Source organism: Crocodylus porosus, unplaced genomic scaffold, assembly GCF_001723895.1.
Source record: "Crocodylus porosus isolate Cpor-Errol unplaced genomic scaffold, CroPor_comp1, whole genome shotgun sequence".
Classification (NCBI taxonomy): Eukaryota; Metazoa; Chordata; order Crocodylia; family Crocodylidae; genus Crocodylus; species Crocodylus porosus.
The window spans coordinates 253,216,551-253,238,569 of record NW_017728886.1 but is presented as its reverse complement, the minus strand read 5'-3'; the positions used below and the strand labels follow the sequence as shown (position 1 = coordinate 253,238,569).

Sequence of the window (22,019 nt, the reverse complement as noted above, 5' to 3'; positions counted from 1 at the left end):
AAAAAGAGGGGGTGGAGGAGGTGGGGAATAGTCATGCCATTACAGAACTATACCATCACAGCCCACTCCTTACTGGGAATCCAGTCTGAGGATACTGAAGATCCTATCCGAGTCTTACCCAATGCTTACTCAAGGAGTTTTAACCCTTAATTTCAATGGATAGAGGATCATTTGTTTCTCCAAGCGATGTCCATGTTTCTGATGCTGGTTTGACCCTATCAAATTGATATTTCAATTCAGTACAGGTACAAGAATAGATATATGTGATTAAGGGCTGGGGAGATTGTTATAGTGATCCTGGCCAATTAAACAGCAGGGACAAGGAGAACAGACTGTGAGGCCATAGCTCAGCTGTTAGGCTACTCACCTGGTTCTACATACAGGTTTTCCTTGAGACTAGTGTATAAACCAAACCCACTTTACAATGCAGCAAATGGCAATAGGTTTCCATGGTGGTGAGAGAGGGAGGGAGGGAGGCTGGGACTAGGGGTGCTGCTCCCGGGGCTGGACAAGACAGCAAAGCAGAGGGAACAGAGCAGCACGCACCCTAGCCCCAACTGCAGCGGCCCCAGGAGTGGCCAGCGCTAGCTGCCTGCAGCCACTGAGCTGTACCATGCTCTGCCTGTCCCCACTCACCTCTGCTCCCAGGCTCTGCTGTGCCCTGGTAGGGCGATGGCAGCCGCGGCTGGGGTGAGTGCTGCACTGTGCGCTGCCTGGGGCTCCGTATGTCCTCATTCACCCCAGCCTGTGTTGGAGCAGCCCCAGGAGCAGCCAACACCAGCTGCCTGCACCGTGGCACGGTGCAGCCCAGGAGCTGGGGTGAGCCCAGGCGCGGGGGACAAGCGGAGCACGGTGCTGCACAGCGGCTACAGGCAGCTGGTACCAGCTGTTCCTGAGGCCGCTGCAGCTGGGCCTTGGGTGAGTGGGGCCACAGCCCTTTCCCTTCCCCCCACAGACTTACCTGCTTGGGCAGGGGTCATCTTTGCCAATCGCAGAAGAGCAAATTTACCTCACATATAATGAATTATGGGTCTAAATATGCTTATCGCATAGGATTGAACTTGCATATAAAGAACCCGCATTAATTGAAGGAAACCTGTATTCTGTTAATTTTTCATTTCTGTAAAATGGAACAGCTTCTATAGGAAATATTGAATATCCAGTGGCATGAAGGGTAGGCCACTTGTTCACTGGCACTTTCCCATAGCCCACAGCAAAGGAGCTAAGGCTCAGTTCCACAAAGGGCAAATATGCAAGTCCATAGGAAAAAACACAGATGTGTATTTCTAAATCATGAACCCCTGTGCTACTGAGACTTAAGAGCCCCAAACCCTCTCTGGAATATCCCTTTGGATAGGGAAAGCTAGCTCGTTCTCCTTTCTTAAAACCATGGGTAGGTTTGGTGCCCAACTGCAGTAGTTGGAGCACAGATTGTGGAAGGGGGGAGACTCAGTTCTACACCCTCCTGAGAAGAGAAGGGACCAAACACATGTAGGTCACTATTGAAAGTGTACCCGTACTCAACCACCAGAGCATATGCTATGGGAGGAAGAAACATTCTGTAAGTCTCTTGGAGAGGATGATTATACAAAAAAGACTTGGAAAAAAATGCATTTTACAGAAAAAAATATAGAAAAGATCCACTACTCAGAAAAGCCCTACTTCTAAATGTAATTAAATAATTGTTTAAAACAAAAATGTAATTGTGAAAGAAAAACCAAAATATAAACCAAAAAAGGGTATCGGACACAGAATGCATGCTCCAAGAAAGAGAAGACAGCCGCTTGCTAAAATATATTCTTACCACAATACAGATGAATCTACCCTGCAAAACAAATATACATCCAAAAAATACACACATACTAAAATACTAAAGTATAAGACTAAGACAACCACATAAAAACTGAAAAGCACACATTGTTGCACTATGAAGGGAAAGCAAAAGGCTGTGAGCGCACATGCCCTCCAAGCTGGCTGTCCAGGCACCAGCACTACCACGCTTGCTTTTTCCTCCCACGCTACCACTACGAGGCAAAAAGCTGGCGGCTCAGGCAAGTGCGCTCTGCTCTCAGGGAGAACAAGTTGCTTTTCCATGAACAAGAGCACTTTCCAGACATAGCTTTCAGCAGGGAACGCAAATACTCTTCATTGTGGGCAGCCAGACCTGACTTTCTCAGCGATATTCCCCCAGTCACAAACTTGAAATGATCCCTGAAAGCATGGTTTGGGCCAGGCCCATGGCACCTCCTAGCTCACGGCACTCCAACATGGGTTCCCCTCAGCCAGCCCAGTATAGCTTGTGAAGGCCTAAGTCTCCTTTGGAACCTGCCCTCAAATAGAAAATGTCACCGAGTTGTATTTTATGTATTTAAACTGTACCTAATCAAGTATTTGTCTTTATTCTGTTTTGCAGAGAAAGCTGACGACCTCACCTTGTTCCACACCTAATCCTGCTTCTGCCTTTTGGGATACTTGACCTACTGAATAGGTTTCCAAACGGACTTTCTCAATTATTCATTTTGCTCATATTAATTCCTAAGTAAACTAATATGTTAATATTAATTCATCATAACTCTTCACTTGTTTACCAAAACATGTTGTCTCTCCCAGTCTCTTTAGCCATTTCAGCAATATTCCAGCTCTCCTGTATTTCAGACATTCATCACCTACATCCTTTTCTGCAATTAGCTGTTCAGTCTCATGGCTATCAACTGGGTCAACTAGTAAATTGTGTTTAACTAGTGTCCCTGTTTTCAGTTCACTTGTGGTTGTGTTGTCAGGTATCTTGAGCAGGTGGTTAGGATTCCCTCTTAAAATGTGGTTTTCATCTGCGATTTGCTGAGTATAAATGAGCTGATTCATGTTTGATTATTTTATCTTTAACTGGCCAGTTTCCATCTTGCCAAATTCATACCAAATATTTTTTGTAACCTGTGGGAGTGTTCTTGCCCCTTTATTGTCATACTGCATCTCTGTACTTTTCCAGTCTCTGCCATACTCACAGATGTCTTAGTTAACTTTTGTTTCTGTCCCAGGTCTAGTAATCACATGTTTCTTTGCCTGTTGCACAAGAGCTCATTGTGTGCCTGTGCATACTGCAGCACTGTAACTCCATAGTTGAGTAGTGCCAACTGTGGATCTTCTCCCTCTATTGCTTTTTTGATCAGATGCTTTTCCATACGAAGTCCATAATCTGATAATCTAGTGATTTAAGTGTATCTGGAACTGACTGTCTTCTAATTTCAGGAATTCCTTATTCTTAAACTGTAATCCATTTTCTGTGTTGACAGTTCTTGGCATTCCAGAGGGAGCACCTAGATATTGTTGTGTTCAGTAACTGTTCCCTTGATCATATCTTCAGTCTCATTACTTCTGAAAATTTCATACTGTGTCCCATGATAATCAGGTGATCACTCCTTCCCAAATTGAATGGATCAATTCCAACTTGATCTTACTGAACTTCAATTTGTTCATGAGCTATCTGAACTGGTTCTTTCTGATGACCATCACAGTACTTCTGAAACGCTCTATACTTCCTCACCGCGACTTCAGTATCACTACTCACTCACCTATGGTCAAAAAACATACCTAGCTCGACATTTTGGTTGATTGTTCAGAAACATCCTTTATGTATTCATTCTGGTATTTTCCTTCTCATTGCTGTAGGAATCATAGTACATGATCCTTCATGAGTACTCCTGAGGTCACTGGAAGTTCATTTTTATATTGAGACACTGCAGGTGGAAAACATTCATTTCCCCCCCAACTACTGCTTGTATATCACTGGTTGCAACCTTTTGTCTTTGGCCATTTCTATTACTAGTTCCTCTCATATGCCTAGAAATGTGGTCTGTGAAATTTTTTATCATGTTCACATGTATTTTTACCATTTGGTGCGTACCATCAGATTGTGGACTGTCCAACAGAGGCTCCACTTGTGAGTGTGCGCTGCCGTGATGAAGTGGCACCAGGACTGGAATTCCAAGGCCATACCATATTCCACAGGTATGGCAGAAGTAGGCAAATGTACTGTGCAGAAGAAGGCACTGTTTCTTTGGTGGCATTTCTCCAAGTCCATTTTTGTGCATTTCAGTTGGTGATTTGTGATCTGTTCTTGCTGTTAATCTATGTTCACATAGTAAGTTGTGGATTTTCTATATCCATTGGCCAGATGTAGGGCTGCAATTTATTTCAACTTTGCATGCCCAAGTGGCATTTACAACAGCCACATAACGTCAGTCCTTGGCACTTCTGTTCAGTTTGGATTCTATCTCCACTTCCAGCTCAGAAGGTTTCATTCTGGCTGCTCAGGCTCCAGGGCAGAATAGGCCTCAGGGCACATGGAAAACACTGGGTAAATCCCAAAACTTGATTTGCAAAAAATCCACACCTAGCAAGAGCTTGACACCAGAAAAGGACTCTCTTATCTTGTGGCCTTAGCCAAGTGGTTAGGGCACTCACCCAGAGAGAGGACGAGTTCCCTTCACCCAAAGGAGATTTAAACCTGGATTTTCCACTTCTCAGCAAAGCCTACTAACCACATAGTCATGGGCTAGGCATCACTCTTTAGCTCTCCTCTTGATGCTGACCCACAAGAGGAAGACATGGAAGCAGGAAGCAGCATGCAAGCTAGAGGGAGCATGGTTCAACATGAATGCTATTGGGACAGCTGTGAGGTAGGTTTTGGCTGTGATGCCTGCTCCCAATGGGGTAGAAACTACTGCACTCCTGTTTGTGTATTTTATCCAATAAAAAATTAAATGAAAGCTGTAGAAAAGTTAGTAGGAGCAGGGTTCTCCCTTCCACAGAAGGAGGAAGATAGAAATGCAGACGTAACCCCCTTCTTGGTGAGGTGGAGCTAAAAAATGGGCTTTCTGCTGCTGTGGAAGGTGCCCTCCTTCTCCATTTACTTCTGGCGGGTACACATGCCTCAACAATCCTGTCTTGCCCATGGAAACAGAATCCAAATGGTGCCCAAGTACAAAAAGATTACAGCTACGCAGCTGTTTAAGTGCCACCTAGATATGTAAAGGTGAAATCTGGTTTAGACTCTAATGTCTCTTCTTTCAATTTTTGCATACATCTTCCCTGAAGGCATCATAGCTCTTCATGCATTCATTCAATACTGGAAATCTGTCTTGTGACACTGTAATAGTATCTCTCCCAACCCTTCTTTTGAAGCATCCATGAAAAGTTTGATGCCAAGTCAAATGAGTCAAAGAATTGGAGCATGAGTTGATGACAAGATGTGGTTTAATTCACAAAACTTGCTTTCCTGTTTTGGCATCCAAGCCCATTCTAAGTCCTTATGGAGAAGATGACTTGAGATAAACGGACAAAATCCAATATGCCTGGCAATCTTAAAATTCCCTTTTTATCTTCAGGCCTTGGCATGTTGGGTATTGTCAGAATCTTTGCTACGTTAGGTGAGATTCCTTGTGCAGTCAGTCTCCCAAATAAAGTCTCCCATTTTTTTAAGAATGACATTTGTCTATGCTCAGTGCAACTTTGTTAGGCCTTGCAATTTCCAGTATTCTTCTGTTATTCCTGGGGTTCAGTTGGACTTGTTCCCCAATGATTTATGTTGTCAATGTGTGCTTTAACACCTGCTAGGCCTTTAGCGTCAGGATCACCATATGGTGAAGTATTTCCGAAGCCAAACATAGTCCAGAAGGCAGTCTTGGAAAGCAGTCTTTCTCAAATGGTGTGTTGAAAGCAGAGCTGTTGGAGCTCACATTTTCTAAAGTGCTATGCCAAAATTCTGCCAGTACATCTAATTGGCTGAAGATATTGGCTCATGCTGTCATCAAGAATAGTTCACTTCTTGCAGGCAACTGAAATAGGCATACTTTTTATGCTTTTATTCGACTCCTTTGAACCTATATATGACTTCCCATCCTTTTTGTCCATATTTCCTAAAGAGTGAACCCCATTTATTAGTTTTTCTGTTCTCCAAATGGTACCCCTTCATATCATGTTTTATAGGTCTTCTTTTACATATTTGGGACTTTCTGTGTATTGGTATCTTCTCTTCAATATACCCTTTTATGTTACTGAGAGACACCCTTTCCTTCGTGCAATGCTATTCATGCTTTCAGAACCTTTTCAGTGTTCTCCGTCACCCTCTTTGTGATAGGCCTCCCCTTCAGAAGACCAAGTATCTCACATGTGCACAGGGCCAGGACTGGTTGGATGTTTCTTTGTACAGCTACAAACTTTGTTTTGTTTTCTCTCCGTTTTAAGTGTCAATACGCAATACCTTAATAGCGGGAATGTCCTTCTAACAGTCTTTCAAAGACACTTATGACTCCTTTATGTGCTCTTTATACCTCTCTGTTTCACTTGATATTTGTGACGTTGTTTGTGCCCTAATGCCCGTCTTCCAGGTCCAATAGGAACCAACTCCTGTTTTCATCTACACATCTAAGGCTGGTTGCTTTTGACACCTTTACATCATCTCAACTCCTGGTGGACAGATTGCTTTTTCTATGACCAAATCTGCAACTACCCTTCATTTCTCTGCCTTTCCCAATGTATCTTAACTTTCCTTTCTTTCCACTTTTTTTTACTGGAAATTTGTAACTGCTCAACAATTGAACATGCCTTCTATAACATGCATTGAAGAAAATAAAACTCAGTGTTGTAAAGGTATTTGCTAGGATGGAACCCCTTTTGATTTAGTCAACCTTTCTCATGTTTTTGGCATCCTCCTAAATTGCACTTCAGATAGTTCCCGTGTTCACTTGAAGAGTTCACTTCCAATGCTTACTTCATGTACTTTCCGATTTTCTTTGTATATTTGAGCACAATTCATACACACAGTATTGCCTCACATATCCCACACCCACAAATTAAACAGTCATTCTGCTTTGGGAAGGCAAAATGAAGAAAAAAAAATTTTCAGTCATGGTTGCATGGAGCAGGGACAAAGCCTACTCTTCAGGTCACTCACCCTCCCTTTCCTGCTCAGGCAAAAGCTAACCCTTTGATAGCCACTGCCAATTCTGCAGTAGCCGTGAAAGGGTGGGTGAAAACTGTACCTGCTGCTGAAGTCTGCACTCTGCCTCTCCTTCCATGCAGCCAGTTAAGTGGGCAGGAGCAGGGAAAGAAAGAGTAGTAGCAACCATTTTACAGTCTCTCCATGCTTCTCTTCTGTGCAGGAAAAGAGACAGCTTCGTTGTTTAAGACATGCAACCCAATTTTAAAGAAGGGCTAATTTTTATGTGGTATGCTACTAAATATGGTAGTTGCCCAAACCCAGAGTACTTTCCACACTCATGCTAGTTGCCATAATGTTTCCTGCTTCCTCTTCCTCTGTCCTTGCCCAATTTACTTCTTGGCAGCTCGTCCCTCACTGGCTTGGTAATTACATTTAAAATCCTCTTTTGTCCGCCTTCTTCTAGGCTTTTTAAGTTTCTGCTTGTTCTGCAACTCAGTATATATGCAGTGCCCTTTCTCTCACATCCATTTCTCTTCAAAGTCTTTCTTGACAAGGAACAATGGACACAAATTATTAGAGAGTAGATTTAGATTAGACATCCGCAAGAACTACTTCACAGTTAGGGCAGCTAGGAGCTGGAACCAACTTCCTAGGGAAGTGGTGCTGGCTCCTACCCTGGGGGTCTTTAAGAAGAGGCTTGGTGCCCACCTGGCTGGAGTCATTTGAGTCCAGTCTTTTCTCCTGCCCAGGCGTGGGGTTCGGACTTGAAGATCTACAAGGTCCCTTCCCACCCGACTTCTGTGATTCTATGATATGATTACCATTTAATACCAGGACAATCTGGCCTTTTATAAAACTCTTACCGTGTTCCATATTTGTAGGACTGACTTTTACCCGCAGATCTGTGACAAACTTCTATTTCCACTTCTCATAAGTGATATCTGTTTTAGGAAAAATGTTTGAGGACCATAATGTATTCTGCAAGGCTTTCCTCTCCATTTGCCCTGTAGCATGAAAAGCTTTATATACAGCACTTCACTGGCTGCAACAATGAAGAGACAAGCAACTATTTATCTGCCCTTGTGGCTTACATATCCAGCTCAAAGTAGCTTTTAAACATTTTCCAGGCAATTCAGCATTTCCCTTGATTCCCAGTCTTCCAGGTTTTTTGTGTGGCAAACCTAAACCCTGCGGTGTAACCAGCCTCCTGTCCTTGGGCGATTGCTGATGATGCCTAGAGTCATGCAGGACCTTGTTCCACTCTCTCTTTTGATCTCACTTTCATGATGCGACTCTAGCAGCACCTCTATTGAAGATACTGCCCTGGTAGACATTGATATTGCACCAAGGTGGGGATGGTGCCAGAGCTGTTGGGGCAGTCAAGTGCCAACACCATCAGTGCCAATTTGATAGCTTCTTTTTTCCTGCCTTCCTTTTGCTGAACCCCTTGAATGCTGTTCAAGGAAAAAAAACTGTTGTTGAAGATCTTAACAGCTAAAACAGGGCCTACCCAACAGATGCATGAGACAAAACTCTACAAATGAACAATATAGTACCATCATTCTTTATTTAATTTAGCTGAGGGTGCATATTGGGTTTGGGATCATTAACCCATGGCTTGCAGGGGTCCGACTGCAAAGAATATTTAAAGAAAAATTAAACTTGGAACACATAAAACATCAATAATTTTTCCAAAATTGGCATAAATTCTGAAAAGACTCAAATATAAATTCTGCAAATTTGGAATACCCCTAAAGTGGCATTATTTAATTTTCACACACAACAGTATTTTTAAATATTGTTGTTTTGCCCCTACATCATTAATGTGTCAATGTTTAATTTCAAAAGGGTATCAAAAGAGACATTGGTTAAAAAAATATACATATTTTTGTTTTCATAGGAAAAACTGGTCATTGGAAATATTTATCAAATAATGTATTAAAAGTCTCTCCATTACTATTCTTCACAGTCCAAGAAACAAAGTTGATTATGTTTATATACAGCTACATAATCTCATTGTTTGATGATCTAGTCCCTTTATTTCTAAATGCTAAAGAAAAAAGTGAAATCTGTCATTGCTCTCCAATCTCTTGGCTACACTGATACATGGTCATTTTGGGCAAATCAAAATGAAAGAGACATCCAAGGATATGTAAAGCAATCAAAAGAATCCTGGGGATAAAATAAAAATACACAAAAGTAACAAAAGAAAGCATTATTAAAGATGATGTTGAAAAGAATACAGAATGACAGGAAAATGCATGCGATATGCAGTATGCTGTTGAGGAAAAATTTAATTTCCTACATATCTCATAGTAATAAAGAAAAGGCTCTATGGAAATACTGAACAGAAAAAGCATGAAGTAGAATAGCAGCAAATGGTTTAAATTGTTCACTCTTCAATTTATTAATATTATCAACATTAATGGCTCATTCCATGCAAATGAATAAAGTGAGGCAACTGCTCTCTGCCAGAACTCGCACCATAGGTTGATAGTTACTCATGGCTAACTGATTTTTTTAACTTAAACTGTAAAGGAAAGCATATTTACATATTTATATGTACATTTACTCACAGGAATAAAATTAAGTCAACTCTTGAACAAAAGTGTTGTGTTTTAAAGAAGAGACTATAAAACAGTACTAAACAGTACATGTCCAAAAGATTTTAAAGGCTTGGTGAGTTTCTCCATTCATTTCCCCCTAAAATGTATTCTTTCTCCAGTCATTTAAAATTTAGTAGGCCAAGTACTTCATTTCCGAGTAAACAAGTGGAAAAAGTACACAGCAAGCACGGTAAAGTATAGCTCCACCGCTGAAAAATGCCCGTGGCTTGGTGATCCAGGATTCTGACTTAAAGCAAAAATAAACAGCATACAGAGCAACAGCAAAGAAGTGGCCGATCAACACCATTGGTTTAGGAGATAACCTACACAGGAAAAGAAAATGGAAGACATTAATAAAGAAAAGTCACAGGATTTTCAGTCTCACAAGCAAAACTGATTTCCTTGTGCACACTGGTGCCTGATCTAGGCAGTGGCACTTTGCTGTCTCAACTGGAAAAAAACTGGTCTAGCTTTGAACTGCTGTGTGTTAAGTAATTCCTTCTAAAACACTGCTCAAGTGCAGCATTGCTTCAGCTCTATTTCTGATGCAGTCTTCACCTCTGCCTTCATCACTTCCCATGTAGATAACTGCAACTCGCTTTTCAATATCCTCTTCAGGTCCCAGATTTCATGACTCCAATGTATGAGGATGCAGTTGCTCACCTTCTGACACGTTCAAAAAGCACTATCCTATGCTTGTACATCTCTTTCAGGATACTGTTTTAAAAACCATCCAGGAACTCACTCCTCCGTTTTTATCTAAGGCTGGTTGCTTTTGATACCTTTATATCATCTCATCTCCTGGTGGACAGACCAGCTCTTCTACCACCAAATCTTTAGCTACCCTTCAATTTTTCTGCCCTTGTCAAGGCATCTAAACTTTTCTTTCCACTTTTTTTACTGAAAATTTGTAACTGCTCAATTCTGTAGTATTTGGTAGTCTAGAACCCCTATCCATGCAGAGTCCCAAGGAGTGGGAGCCAAGATCAACATTAGTAGACCACAATGTACGATCACAGCTATTCAGAAATATTGTATATATTATCTCCTAGTACAGCACAATAGTTATTTTGAAATCTTATGCAACTTACACAGACAGCAATCCAACTGGACCAGAGACACACTCTCCACCAAGTCTGAAGTAATGGAAACAGGCTTTCCTGAGTTGATGTAGAGAATCTACAAAATTAATTAAAATTACCTTCAATAAGAACTGAAAATACTTACCAGTAAACAAGGTGGTAATCCAAATTACAGTAAAGATAACAGCAGCCATTCCATTATTTATTTATGTTAGTTAGTTAAAACAATCATTTTACAAAATCTTTATAAGCCTGCAACAATACAGCAAATGAAGTTTATTTTGCAATGAGGATGCTTACACCAATGATCACAGAGTCATTTATGTTGACTGGTTTACAGAAGACATTAGCAACTTAACAAGTTGGAGGTGCAGTAGTCCAACACTGACAAGTATTCCTAAAATCTTTTGTAAATTATATTTTTCTACTTAGATGGTTAGAAGTAACCATCACAAGCTATGTCAGTGATACCTTAGAAAACCTAGAGATGTTTAACTCCTGGGTTTTGTTTAAATTCATAACCCTATATTTAACTAATGTGATATTTTATCATGCATTTGGCACTAAAAAAAAAATCAAATCACACCTTTAAACTGTTAACATGAACAAATGCACTCAGCAACAGTTTAAGTATTCCAGTTGCAGTCAGTGGTAAAATGTCCACTGGATTCAGTAATAAGGGTCAGTCAGTTCTGGATGCTTTTGAAAATCCCACCCTAAATTTCCTCTGCTCAGTGTCAGTCAGCTATTTTAAAGTGCTCAAAAATATATCTGAAATTAGAAAGGTTTGTGTGTCTTAAAAAGCCTTCAAAATCCTAGTGCCTGAATACCTACACATGTACACACACCATTTACTAAGTTATAACAATCACAAAAACTGACTTTTATTTAACTGTCTTAAACTTACCATCTGTAGCAGCAAACAGTTCATAAAGGGCCTGAGCAAGAACATTCACTACAAAAGAATGAGACCTTTTTCTTGACCAGTAAAATGCATTTTTTGCCTGCAAATGGAAGAAATATTAGTATTAATGCCAGGATATATAGGAAAGTATTTAAGAGTCTTCTAAGCCACTAACAAATTATTTTCATTTAAAAGTTCTATTGCTCCCTGCTGTCCTTTCTATCTACTGATTTTTATACCTCTTCCCATTTCAAGGTAAAATTATTAACCAAACTAATGCTGGCAGCAGGCTGTTTAAAAAGCAATTAGATCTCCTCTTTCCTTACTTTGCTGTAGCAAATGCATCTAACTGAAAGCTCATGCATGTCTTTCCACTGTCGATCTAGGTCAAACTGGTGCACGGAACTTCTGCCCACTTCCCCTGCGCAGCCACTGGCCCGAGCCTGGGGGTTGTTCTTTTCATTCCCCCCTTCTCCAGCACTGGTCTATTTTTTCTCTCCCCAGCCCCTTGCTCTCCCCGCCACAGTCAGGGCTCTCAACCCCCATTCCACAAGCTGCTTTAGGTGCAGCCACTTCTATCAGTATTTGCTGCTGCCAGAGCTGAGCAAGTAAATCCTGGTGGCAGGGAGGGGCAGGAGGGATAGGGTTGTAGGTTCCCTGAGAGGGGACCCCACTCCACCCCACCTGTGGGTCACACCTCCCCACCCCCATCCCTCTCAGTCTGTGCCTACCCCACCACCCACAGGTTGCACCTGCCCTACCCACCCCAACCAGGGTAATGCCTGCCAGTCCTACTGCTTGTGGGTCATGCCTGCCCTCCACAACCCCACCTGTGTGTTGAACCTACTTCCCCTACCCCTAATGGGTTGTGCCTGTCCCCCCAACCCCTGCCACCTCACCTGCAGACTGCACCTGCCCCCCCACACAGGTGGTGCCCGGCCCCCCAACCCCTCGCAGGTCTTGCCTGCCCCCACCACTATTCACGCCTGCTACCCCTACCCCTCATGAGTCACACCTGCCTCTCCTATCCCACCCACAGGTCACGCCTGCTCCTCCTACCCTCATGGGTCATGCCTGCTCCCCCCACCCCACCTGCAGGTTGCACCTGCCCCTCACATCCCCAGGCAAGCCTCCAATCCCTTCCAGCCTACTGGACCCCCCAACCCCCACCCCCAGTTAGCCCCACCCCATTCTGACTTACCTGATATCAAGCAGCCATTTTGAATTGATTTAACCTCCCCCTAATGCCCCCAAATGTCTGTACTTAGCCAATGTGTGTACATCTTTTTAACTGAAATGTTCCTAGTGCCCAGCAACAATGTGGCAACAATAATCACATTCAACCCAAACTACAGGGGTAATTTAGAGATGAATAGTAACTTTGTACATGTAACATTCTGGACTTTGAGTTTACATCTCCAAAAATCAGCACTGTCAGTAACACCAGCCCCTTAATATCACAATCATTACTGATTTAGCACTAATTCAGAGGCAAGGATGATACCTCCAAAACGCAGCTATATCCTGTAGCAGTGTATCATGAGTTAATTTTCCTATGTTTTTTGAAGTTCTGCGTTAAGAGCTGTCTTTATTGTTCTTTAAAACCATCTCTTGAAATCAAGAGCAAACTGTTGATGAGCCATGTCTACACCAAAAGTCCTTTAATAACATAGGAATAGCAGTACAGTATACCAACAAATGACTCCTAAAGCAGATGCAACTGTAATAGCAAGCCATCTTCCCACGTCGTTCCCAATTCTCAGCTGCCCCAGCCCCTACTTATACAAGATGTTAAGTAAAAGTCTGAAATTACATAAAGAGTCACCTATGCAGTGTACCAGAAAGCACTAACTCTACCTGCAGAATAGCAGAATCTTCATAAAGGTCTGGAATGTCCTGAAGCAAGCTCCTCCATATTTTAATGTCATTCAGAATAACACTCATTCCTCCACCTGTTAGAGGGTGCCTCATATTATATGCATCTCCCAAAAGGAGAACACCTAGGTGTGAAAGAAGACTATGGTCAAACTACACACGCCTAGTACATCACTTTAGAAATAAAAGACCTTTATTTCTCTTCTAAAATGTGCTGAGACTCAGCCAAGAAGACATTCTAGCATGAAAACCACCTGAATAACAACTCAATATCAAAGCGATTTCAAGAATTAATAATTATTAATTAATTGTATTGTTTATCATTCTAATACAAGTATATTAATACATTAGAATTAAATCATAACCTCTAGGTGTTGTGGACCCTCTGAGTTGCTGATATTACAGATGTAAATTAAACAAACTATTGCGTGAAACTAAATTTAAATAATGCATGGTTAAAGTTTAACCTGAGAGGTTCTGGCGAGCTTAAAAATGTGTCAAAATGCATCACATCCAAAAATTTTAAACCTCAAGCACTATGTTCTAATAACATATAAGCCTCTCAAAATTACAGTGTTTAGAGGGTTTTTCTTAAAAAACTTTCCTTGAAAATTTACTTTGGGAAAGATGAGCATGAGATTTCAGCCCAATTAACCTGTTAAAAACCCTCACCCCCAAAAAGGAAACAAGGGGCACATCTACATGTTAATTAAAGTGCTTTTCCTAATGTGCATTAAATTTAGTACCTCCACTGTGAGGTACCAAAAAAGGCACATTAGCCTATTTTAATGCACATTAGGCCTGTGCGAATAGGAAACTACTCGTTTCCGGTTTGGCCGATTCAGATGCTAGCAATTCAATTCAGAGCTCCAAACTGGTTTCCCGCTTCGAGTCAGCCAAATTGACTCCAAAGCTTCGGAGCTGATTAGGAGTTTTGGCCGTAGGGGGGGAAATCAATGAAATATCTCTAACTTTATTGTTTTTTGTCCAGTTTAGATGAAATTTGCAGGGGTGGTAGCCTCTGCTGAGAGCATGAAGCCTGCCAAGTGTCAAGGAGGTCAGTGCAGGGGCTTGGGGGAAACTGCACCCCAAATTCTTGAAAGCAAAACTCATGTCACGTGTGTGCGTTAAGCCACAGCACGGTCAAAACTGCAGGGATGATAGCCCCTGGTGAGGCCACAAAGCTTGCCAAGCTTCAAGGAGATAAGTGCAGGGGTTTGGGAGAAACTGTACCTTAAGCTGTGGACAAGCAAAACCTCAGCTAGACATGCAGGGTCCCAGAACCCAGACTCCCCCTGCACCTATCTCCTCGACAGCTGGCAGGTTTCATGGCCACAGCAAGGGCCACCATCCCTGCAGTGCCTTAACACACACCGTGTCATCCATGTCACAAGTTTTGCTTGTCTGCAGTTTGAGGTAGTTTCCCCCAAACCCCTGCTCCAATCTCCTTGAAATGTGGCAGGCTTTGTGGCCTCAGTAAGAGCTACCGTCCCTGAAGTTTGCACCCCACTGTGGCTTAACACACGTGACACAAGTTTTGCTTTCAGAACTTTGGGGTGCAGTTTCCCAGAAACCCCTGTACCTATCACCTGGAAACTTGGCACACGTCATGATCACATCAGAGGCTACCATCCCTGCAGGTTTCATCTGAATCAGCCAAAAGACAACAAAGTTATAGATATTTAATTGATTCCCCATTATACCCTATGGCCGAATCTCCAAATCTTTTCTGAATAGATTCGGAAGGTCTGAATCAATTTGGAAAGCCTAAAGCTTCCTGTGATTCAATTCGGATTCATAGATTCGGCCTCCAAATCATCTCCGAATCCTGATCCAAAGCTTTGCATAGCCCTAATGCATTAGTGCAAGCACGTGTTTTTGTGACACTTTATTGAGCATTAAAATAGGCTAACATGCATTAAAGCACATGTGTAGATGGACCCAGAATGTCTTCAAATAGACCAGCTGTTAACCTTAATTCTAGGTATCAATACTAGTATGCCGCTAATGGGTGCTGAACATGTGCACACACACACAGATATGTTTAAATTTGCCATTTTCACAATAGATAAAACAAACATGACTGGGAAAGTTATCCTTAAAACATACAAAAACATTTTTTGTTCTTACTACCCAGTACACACCTCTTTTGTTGACTGGCGAAGGAGGTAGGAAGCTTGCTGGCATGGTCCTCAAACGATCATTCTGAACAGCTATTAGGAACGGTTCTTTTAAATGTTCTGAAACGAACAGACTATTTAGTTACCTGATTTACTCAGGGTCCTCAAGTTAAATAACTGGCAAAGAAGCAACCATAATCTCTTGGGGTTGTAAACTTTCCAAGTTGCCGACATTACAGATGTAAACTGAACTACTTTTTGACATTGTGAAATTTTTAGGTAATAGAAGGTCAAGGTACAATCCTTTCTGGCACTAATCCCAATTGAGTTGACTGAGAACTGAGGATACCTAACACCTCACAAAAATAAGAATGCAGTTGTGGAAATAAAGGGAAGCTCATCACTCAGGATGCTGTACGGATCAGGCAAAAATTCTGTACTAGCAATAATTCTAGCATTTTAGTCAGAAAGGACAACACATTAGACTTGAATCTGTTGATATCAAATGACTCTATACTGATACTACTAATGTCACTGCAAAAATTCCCAGTGACTTAATTGGCACAGGATCAGAACCTAGAACAATTACTAAGGCAAAACATCAAGGGATATCCAAGGCAGGAAAAAAGGGCGCAGTGAATTCCCTCCTTCAAATGTGAATGCTTACAATCATTTCCAGATGAGCCAAAAGAAGTTCTATTTCAGGGAGACTAATCTTACTATTCCAGCTCTGCCTTAACTAACAGCAACTGAAAACCCCAAAATCAGCATCTAAATATGCATTTGTCCATTTCAGCCTATCTAATTACTTCCCCTAATATCTACAGAAAAACATACAGCTACTTCCAAAATTTCAGTTCTACTGTTGCATGTACATATGCAGACTAAATGATGTCCTACCTAGTAACAAAAATATCACTGAAGAAATATCAACGCTGTTTAGTAGTGCCCAGAATCCATCAAGAATGTGGAAGCTGGCAGATAAAAACAGAAGACTATGAGGTGTAAGAAGTATAATCAACCAAAAAGAAACACAAATACTAGAGAGCTAGGAAATATAAAAGGCAAGATAAAGCCACCACACGTCATTCACTCTTGTCCTTTTAGGGCTGAAAAGTAGCAGTGGACCAATAAAGGTTTTTTGGGCTGATACCAATGGCTGATTATTGACCAGCCAGATCGGCTGATACTGATCTGATTGGCAACTTGCAGCCCGGCGGCTTGGAGAGCAGTGTCCAGCTGATAAGTCTCTTGGGTGGAAGGAAGGTGGGGGAAGGAAGGTGTATGGGGGGTGCAAATCAAGACCCCCAGATCAGGCAATGGTGGTGCAAGGAGGAGGAGCTGCAGCCGACCCAAAAGTCACCATAGCCCCCACTCTCAGTACTGCCACCACCCACCCCATCCCCACCTTCCCAGAGTGCAGCCCAGGCCCAGCCCCCCCTGCTGGGAAGAGCCCAGCATGGCCCCAGCCCCAAGCATGCAGCAGGCAGCCCACCCCTCACCCCATGAACAGATAACAGATCCAGGGCACACATGCTCCCCATGCCTCCCCAAGGGTGTGCACGGCGGTGGAAGGCACCCCTCCACCGTGCCCTCTGGACAAGGTGTAGCTCCATCCCATGCCCTGTGAGGCGCCTACCCCTGCCCTAGTCCCACTCCCCCCTCTGACCACAGGGACCTCGATCTGCCCCTCCGTGCCCTTTCCCTCCCCCACGTTCCCCCTGACTTACCAGCCAGACACTGCTCTCCAAGTTGTCAGGCTACACTCCTAGCTGCATGCATGCTGCAGCTGCACACATGCACATGGCATTTAATTGATTACATTATCAGCCAAAAAAGTCGATTGCCAATAATGTCATTTTCTTTGTATCGGTGCCAATACAATATGGACCTATGAATCAGTGCACCTCTACTGAAAAGGCAAAGCTTAAGCACCTGGAAAACCAAGCGTTTCAGAGTTAAAAGTGCCACTTTCTACATTCCAAGATCACACTAGCTTTAGGGCTTTTTGCCTGAGCCACATCTGCCAGCTTACAGCTCCTCTCCTCGGTCTCACAACTGTTTTCTGTGCCACAGAAAACTACATCCCAAGAGCAGAGTCACAGTCTCTAAACAACCTAATTTATGTAGCAGGCAGGCGTACAGCAGCTCTAGAAAGTATTTACTAGCAGTCTTAGACTGGCAAACACTCCTAATGTAGGGGCAGGTTATATCATGAAAAAAGGAGCAACAGCTAAAAGAGCTTCTACCAGTTTCCCCAAGTGAAATAAATTATGACTGCAAAAGCACATCCATGCACATTCATCTAAACTACAGCTAGTGCCAAAGATGGCTTAATACTTATAGATAATACTTCAGCAACACATAAAACTCACACAAGTTGGTAAACAATGCATTACAGTTCTGAAGAATATAAATACAAAAATCTTACCAGGTAGCTGTGGAAGTATTTTCTCAGTCATGTACTCTCTGATATTTTTTGGCATTTCTCCTCGAATGTCAACAAGCACTCGAGTCTCATTTGAAGAAATCTGGTAGATTAGTACTGGACTAGGATTAGCTAAAACAAGTTCAGCATGATTTGCTTTAAACTGCGGTGCATCCTTTAAAAAAAAAAGGAAAAAAAGGATTAGTAAAAAGGGTGAAAGAATGCCCTCTTACAGAATCATTTCCTGATAAGCTTTAAATTCCATTATATCCAAAACAGAATATCTCATTAAATTTTATGTTAACATTAGCTGTATAACCATTTTTATAAAATGCAATTAATGTGATAGTTTCACAAACAATGTTTACTTGGTTTCATTGCATTTGACAATTTTAATATTTATTAAACAGTAAAACAGGTTATATAGTTCATTTAATCTTTTGTTTTTATATTTTAGCATATTTGCGTGCATATACAATACAGGTCACTTTAGTATTTTTTCCATGAGATTTATTTTCAAATGAACAAGAGAGAGGCAAGAGGAAGGAGTGCCTACAGATGTAATTATGTTTTCTACTATAGACACCTCAGGAAAGTACACAAGCAGCTGTTTAACTTTAAACAGACTAGAAGACTCATCAGCTAGTCATATACTTTAAGTTAAGCACATGTTCAAGAACTTCTCAGATCAGAGCCATAACCAGTAGTGCATAATTTTCAAATGCTTGTAACTTTGTTAAATCAAGATTATTTTTGTTAAACCAAATAAAGAAAGTATTCATTATGAACTATGGGCCATGTGTAGACGAAATGGGGACTCTAAATTGAAGTGGCGGGTTTTAAAAAACACTGCTTCAATTTAGGGCTGATTAAACCCCCATGTTGTGCACATACCTGCACACACTTACCTGCCTCTCTAGCAGGGGGAAGGGGGAAGGCTGGTGCATCCGTCCACAGCAGTGGCAGCCCCCACTCTGGCAGCACCAGCCCACAGGCACCTGGCTTGGGCAGTCCCAGGGGCACCACAGATGCAGAGAGAAGCACGGGGCCCCCGCACAGCTCAGGCAGGTAGGCAGGCTCCAAGGGCAGAAAAAAAAAGGATCAGGCTCACCGCTTTCCTTGGGCAGAGCCTGCTTTCCCAGGCTGCTGCCAGGCTGCTTGCAGGGCTTCCTATAGAGTCGTGGAGCTGCACAGAGCCCGGTGCTTTGCTCCACAGCTGTAGGGGCAACAAACAAACTCCTGGAAGGAGTTTTAGTTTGCTGTGCCCAAAATAATTTAAGGCGCATTATGCCACTGAATTTCCTACAGCAGATGGAATTAATGCACAATATACAGCTGAGGCAAACACCAACACCATTAAAACGGTGCAAAAGTGTTTAGCCCACTTTAAAGCGTTATGCACACATGCCTCTAGTTTCATCTACACATGGCCATGGACACTTTTTTTTTTTTTTTTTTTACTGAAATCACTACACGTCTACACTGCAAGGAAATGTTAGCCTGGCTTGGCTACTGTGTGTTAACTAACTTGGGTTAAAATAACAGTGAAGGCAAGGCAATCAAATTTAAAACCCAAGTTAATTTGTCTTCACGGACCTTCCTTTTTCATCCAATGTAGACCTATCAATTGAGGGTCTTGGTATTGATTTCAACAAGATAGGGCCACTCTTACATACAGAGTAGGTAGGCAAAACTTCAGCTTACAAAATGGAAGGATCAAGAAGTTACCAGTATATGGAGACAGGGACTACAATACAGATGGTTTTACAAAAAGCCTTCAACATGCAAAGATTCATATACATGCTTCATGTTCTGCAATAAAAATTACTCCTATGAAGTGATGTGCTTTTCAATGGCACTTGACAATGTAGGAAATTAAGCATGTACAGAGCCTTAACTGTAACAGACAAGGACAATACAGAAAATGAAACAGATCAATTCCTTAAAAATTAATGTTAACAGTGCACCGGCAAAGCAACATGTTCCATCACTGTTGCTTCTTGTAGTTCTCTGTAATCACATCTTTCATTAAGTCTACTTCAGTACCCAGGACCTAAAACATTCTAGAACAGAGTATGTGTGTTGGTGTGAATATATGGACTATATTAACTGCAATCTTCCTAAAAAAAAAGATTCAACAGAATCTGAGGGTAGCACATATCAATAATTTACAAGTAAAAATTATCAAATTAACTTCTCTTCTTCCCCATAGAAAGGGAAAGATAATGGTGCTCCTGTACAGAGTGTATTGTTATTCTAATTAATTTGGTTGAAAACCATTTAAGATCAGAACTCAAGACACAGTTTAAAACAGACTATAGCTGCTGAGTAAAAGATAGCAATAAAAACACTGTTTTTTAAACTGTTCCATGAGGGTAAATTCTCTGTAAATCTCGTTTATTACTAGCAATTATGATTGCACATGCAGAGAAAAATATGCATCAGAGTGATTAGTTATCTGCCTCCTGGAAAAAGGCCTTGCCTACATGAGGCTGCCTCTCAGAAGTTATGGCAGCAAACAGCAACAGTCAGACAAGCCAACAGAGCACATACACATCTGTATGCCTTCTGACAACTCCATGTGGTTCCTGCCTTAGCAGTACATCAGTGAGGCTAAACTGCATGTTGGGGGACCTGGGACCAGGTCCCCCAATCAGTTGATTGTGGGTCTTAGCCCTGGGACTGTCCCAGAATTTCTAACTGGGTCCAGTGCAGTCCTGTGTCTGGGACTAACAATCATCTGATTATCAGTTCCAGGCCTGGGACCACACCAGTTCACGAGGCACCTGACTTTGTACTTGTCCCTGCACTGGGATTGATCCCCAATTCCAAAACTCACATGCGTTTCCACGCACATGTATAATGGCAAGAGATGTAATTGTTAAGATCGGGAAACAGATCCCATCAAGCCATTAAATGAACATGTGCCAAGGCCCTCAGAGGCTAGACAAGTGTGCAGCAGCCCTGAGCAAGTACCCCTCTGAAGGGCTGCACAGGGGGCCAGGCTTGGCCAGGGACAGCAACATCCCTCTTCCTGCACCTGCTCCCTGTCAATCCTACCCCCAGGGTGTCCTCCAGCACCCCCACCCCACAAATGGTTTAGCTACAGAACCAGTGGCATCTAGCATACCGCCCACCCCTTTTTAAATCCTTGATCTGCCTGTGTGCAGGTAAATTTACATTCATTTTCTGGGTAGCAGCGAAGGCTTTCTTTCAGTCTCTGAGCTGGCCTTGCTCTGTTCTAGAAAGAAGGAAAACTGTCACCACAGGGGAGCTGTGAATATAGACACTCACAACACTACCTGCCAAAACTATGGAGTATACACTTAGGATCTACCTTTTGCCTCAGTTTTCAATTTGGGCCAGCTCTCTTGTGCCACTTTGTACAGTAGCTGTTCCCCATCAAATATTCCAAACATTAGAACAGTCTTTAAAACCGTTGAGCCAAAGTATGAATTTTCATCCACTGATTGACAGACAGAAAAAAGCACGCTGATTTCACATGCTGAATAAACTTTACTTAATGCCATTTCCCACTGAGCTTTCCCCACCAGAAACCATACCCTCCTTAAGGCAGATGGCATATTTTTTCCAGGAAGTCATTTAAAGCGCATTTCTTTTCTCTTCTCAACATGGATCAAATCCTTGAAAGGCATAACTGAACCCTAGGAAATCTAAGCAGAAATTCAATGAATCACGCAAGCAATTCACTAAATTTCAAGGCCCTGGGAAAAAAGCAGTGATATATCCACTTCTTGTGTGTCATATATATGAGATGTTACCTTCAATATACAACCAACAAAATGAGATGAGACAGTAACTTTATTGGAAACCAGATTTTTCCTAAATTTGGAGAAAAGTCCATCAGCAACAATTGTCAGAGGTGCATGGAGTTCCTGTAATATAAAAATAATATTTTGTTCAAACACATAAAAAGTAACATTTTACCTGAATATTAGTTTTCACATAATTTAAAATCTGATATTAAAATATAAATATGTGCATAATTAAAAAATAGCTGAATTCATTTACCTCAGTTTTAAAAGGACCACCCCATACCACAT

General features: G+C 41.9%; 1 protein-coding gene across 1 annotated transcript in view; it reads right to left on the bottom strand.

The window, feature by feature from the left end:
• Positions 1 to 8,481: 8,481 nt before the first annotated feature.
• SQLE (squalene epoxidase) overlaps positions 8,482 to 22,019 on the bottom strand; it is a 33,417-nt gene continuing 19,879 nt past the window's right edge. The window contains exons 5-11 of the mRNA XM_019552675.1: positions 21,738 to 21,851; positions 17,959 to 18,130; positions 15,552 to 15,647; positions 13,390 to 13,532; positions 11,536 to 11,632; positions 10,638 to 10,725; positions 8,482 to 9,869 (exon numbers count right to left, since the gene is read on the bottom strand). Coding sequence (XP_019408220.1) covers positions 9,677 to 9,869; positions 10,638 to 10,725; positions 11,536 to 11,632; positions 13,390 to 13,532; positions 15,552 to 15,647; positions 17,959 to 18,130; positions 21,738 to 21,851 — 903 coding nt within the window. The 3' untranslated portion in view covers positions 8,482 to 9,676. The remainder of the gene's footprint in view (positions 9,870 to 10,637; positions 10,726 to 11,535; positions 11,633 to 13,389; positions 13,533 to 15,551; positions 15,648 to 17,958; positions 18,131 to 21,737; positions 21,852 to 22,019) is intronic.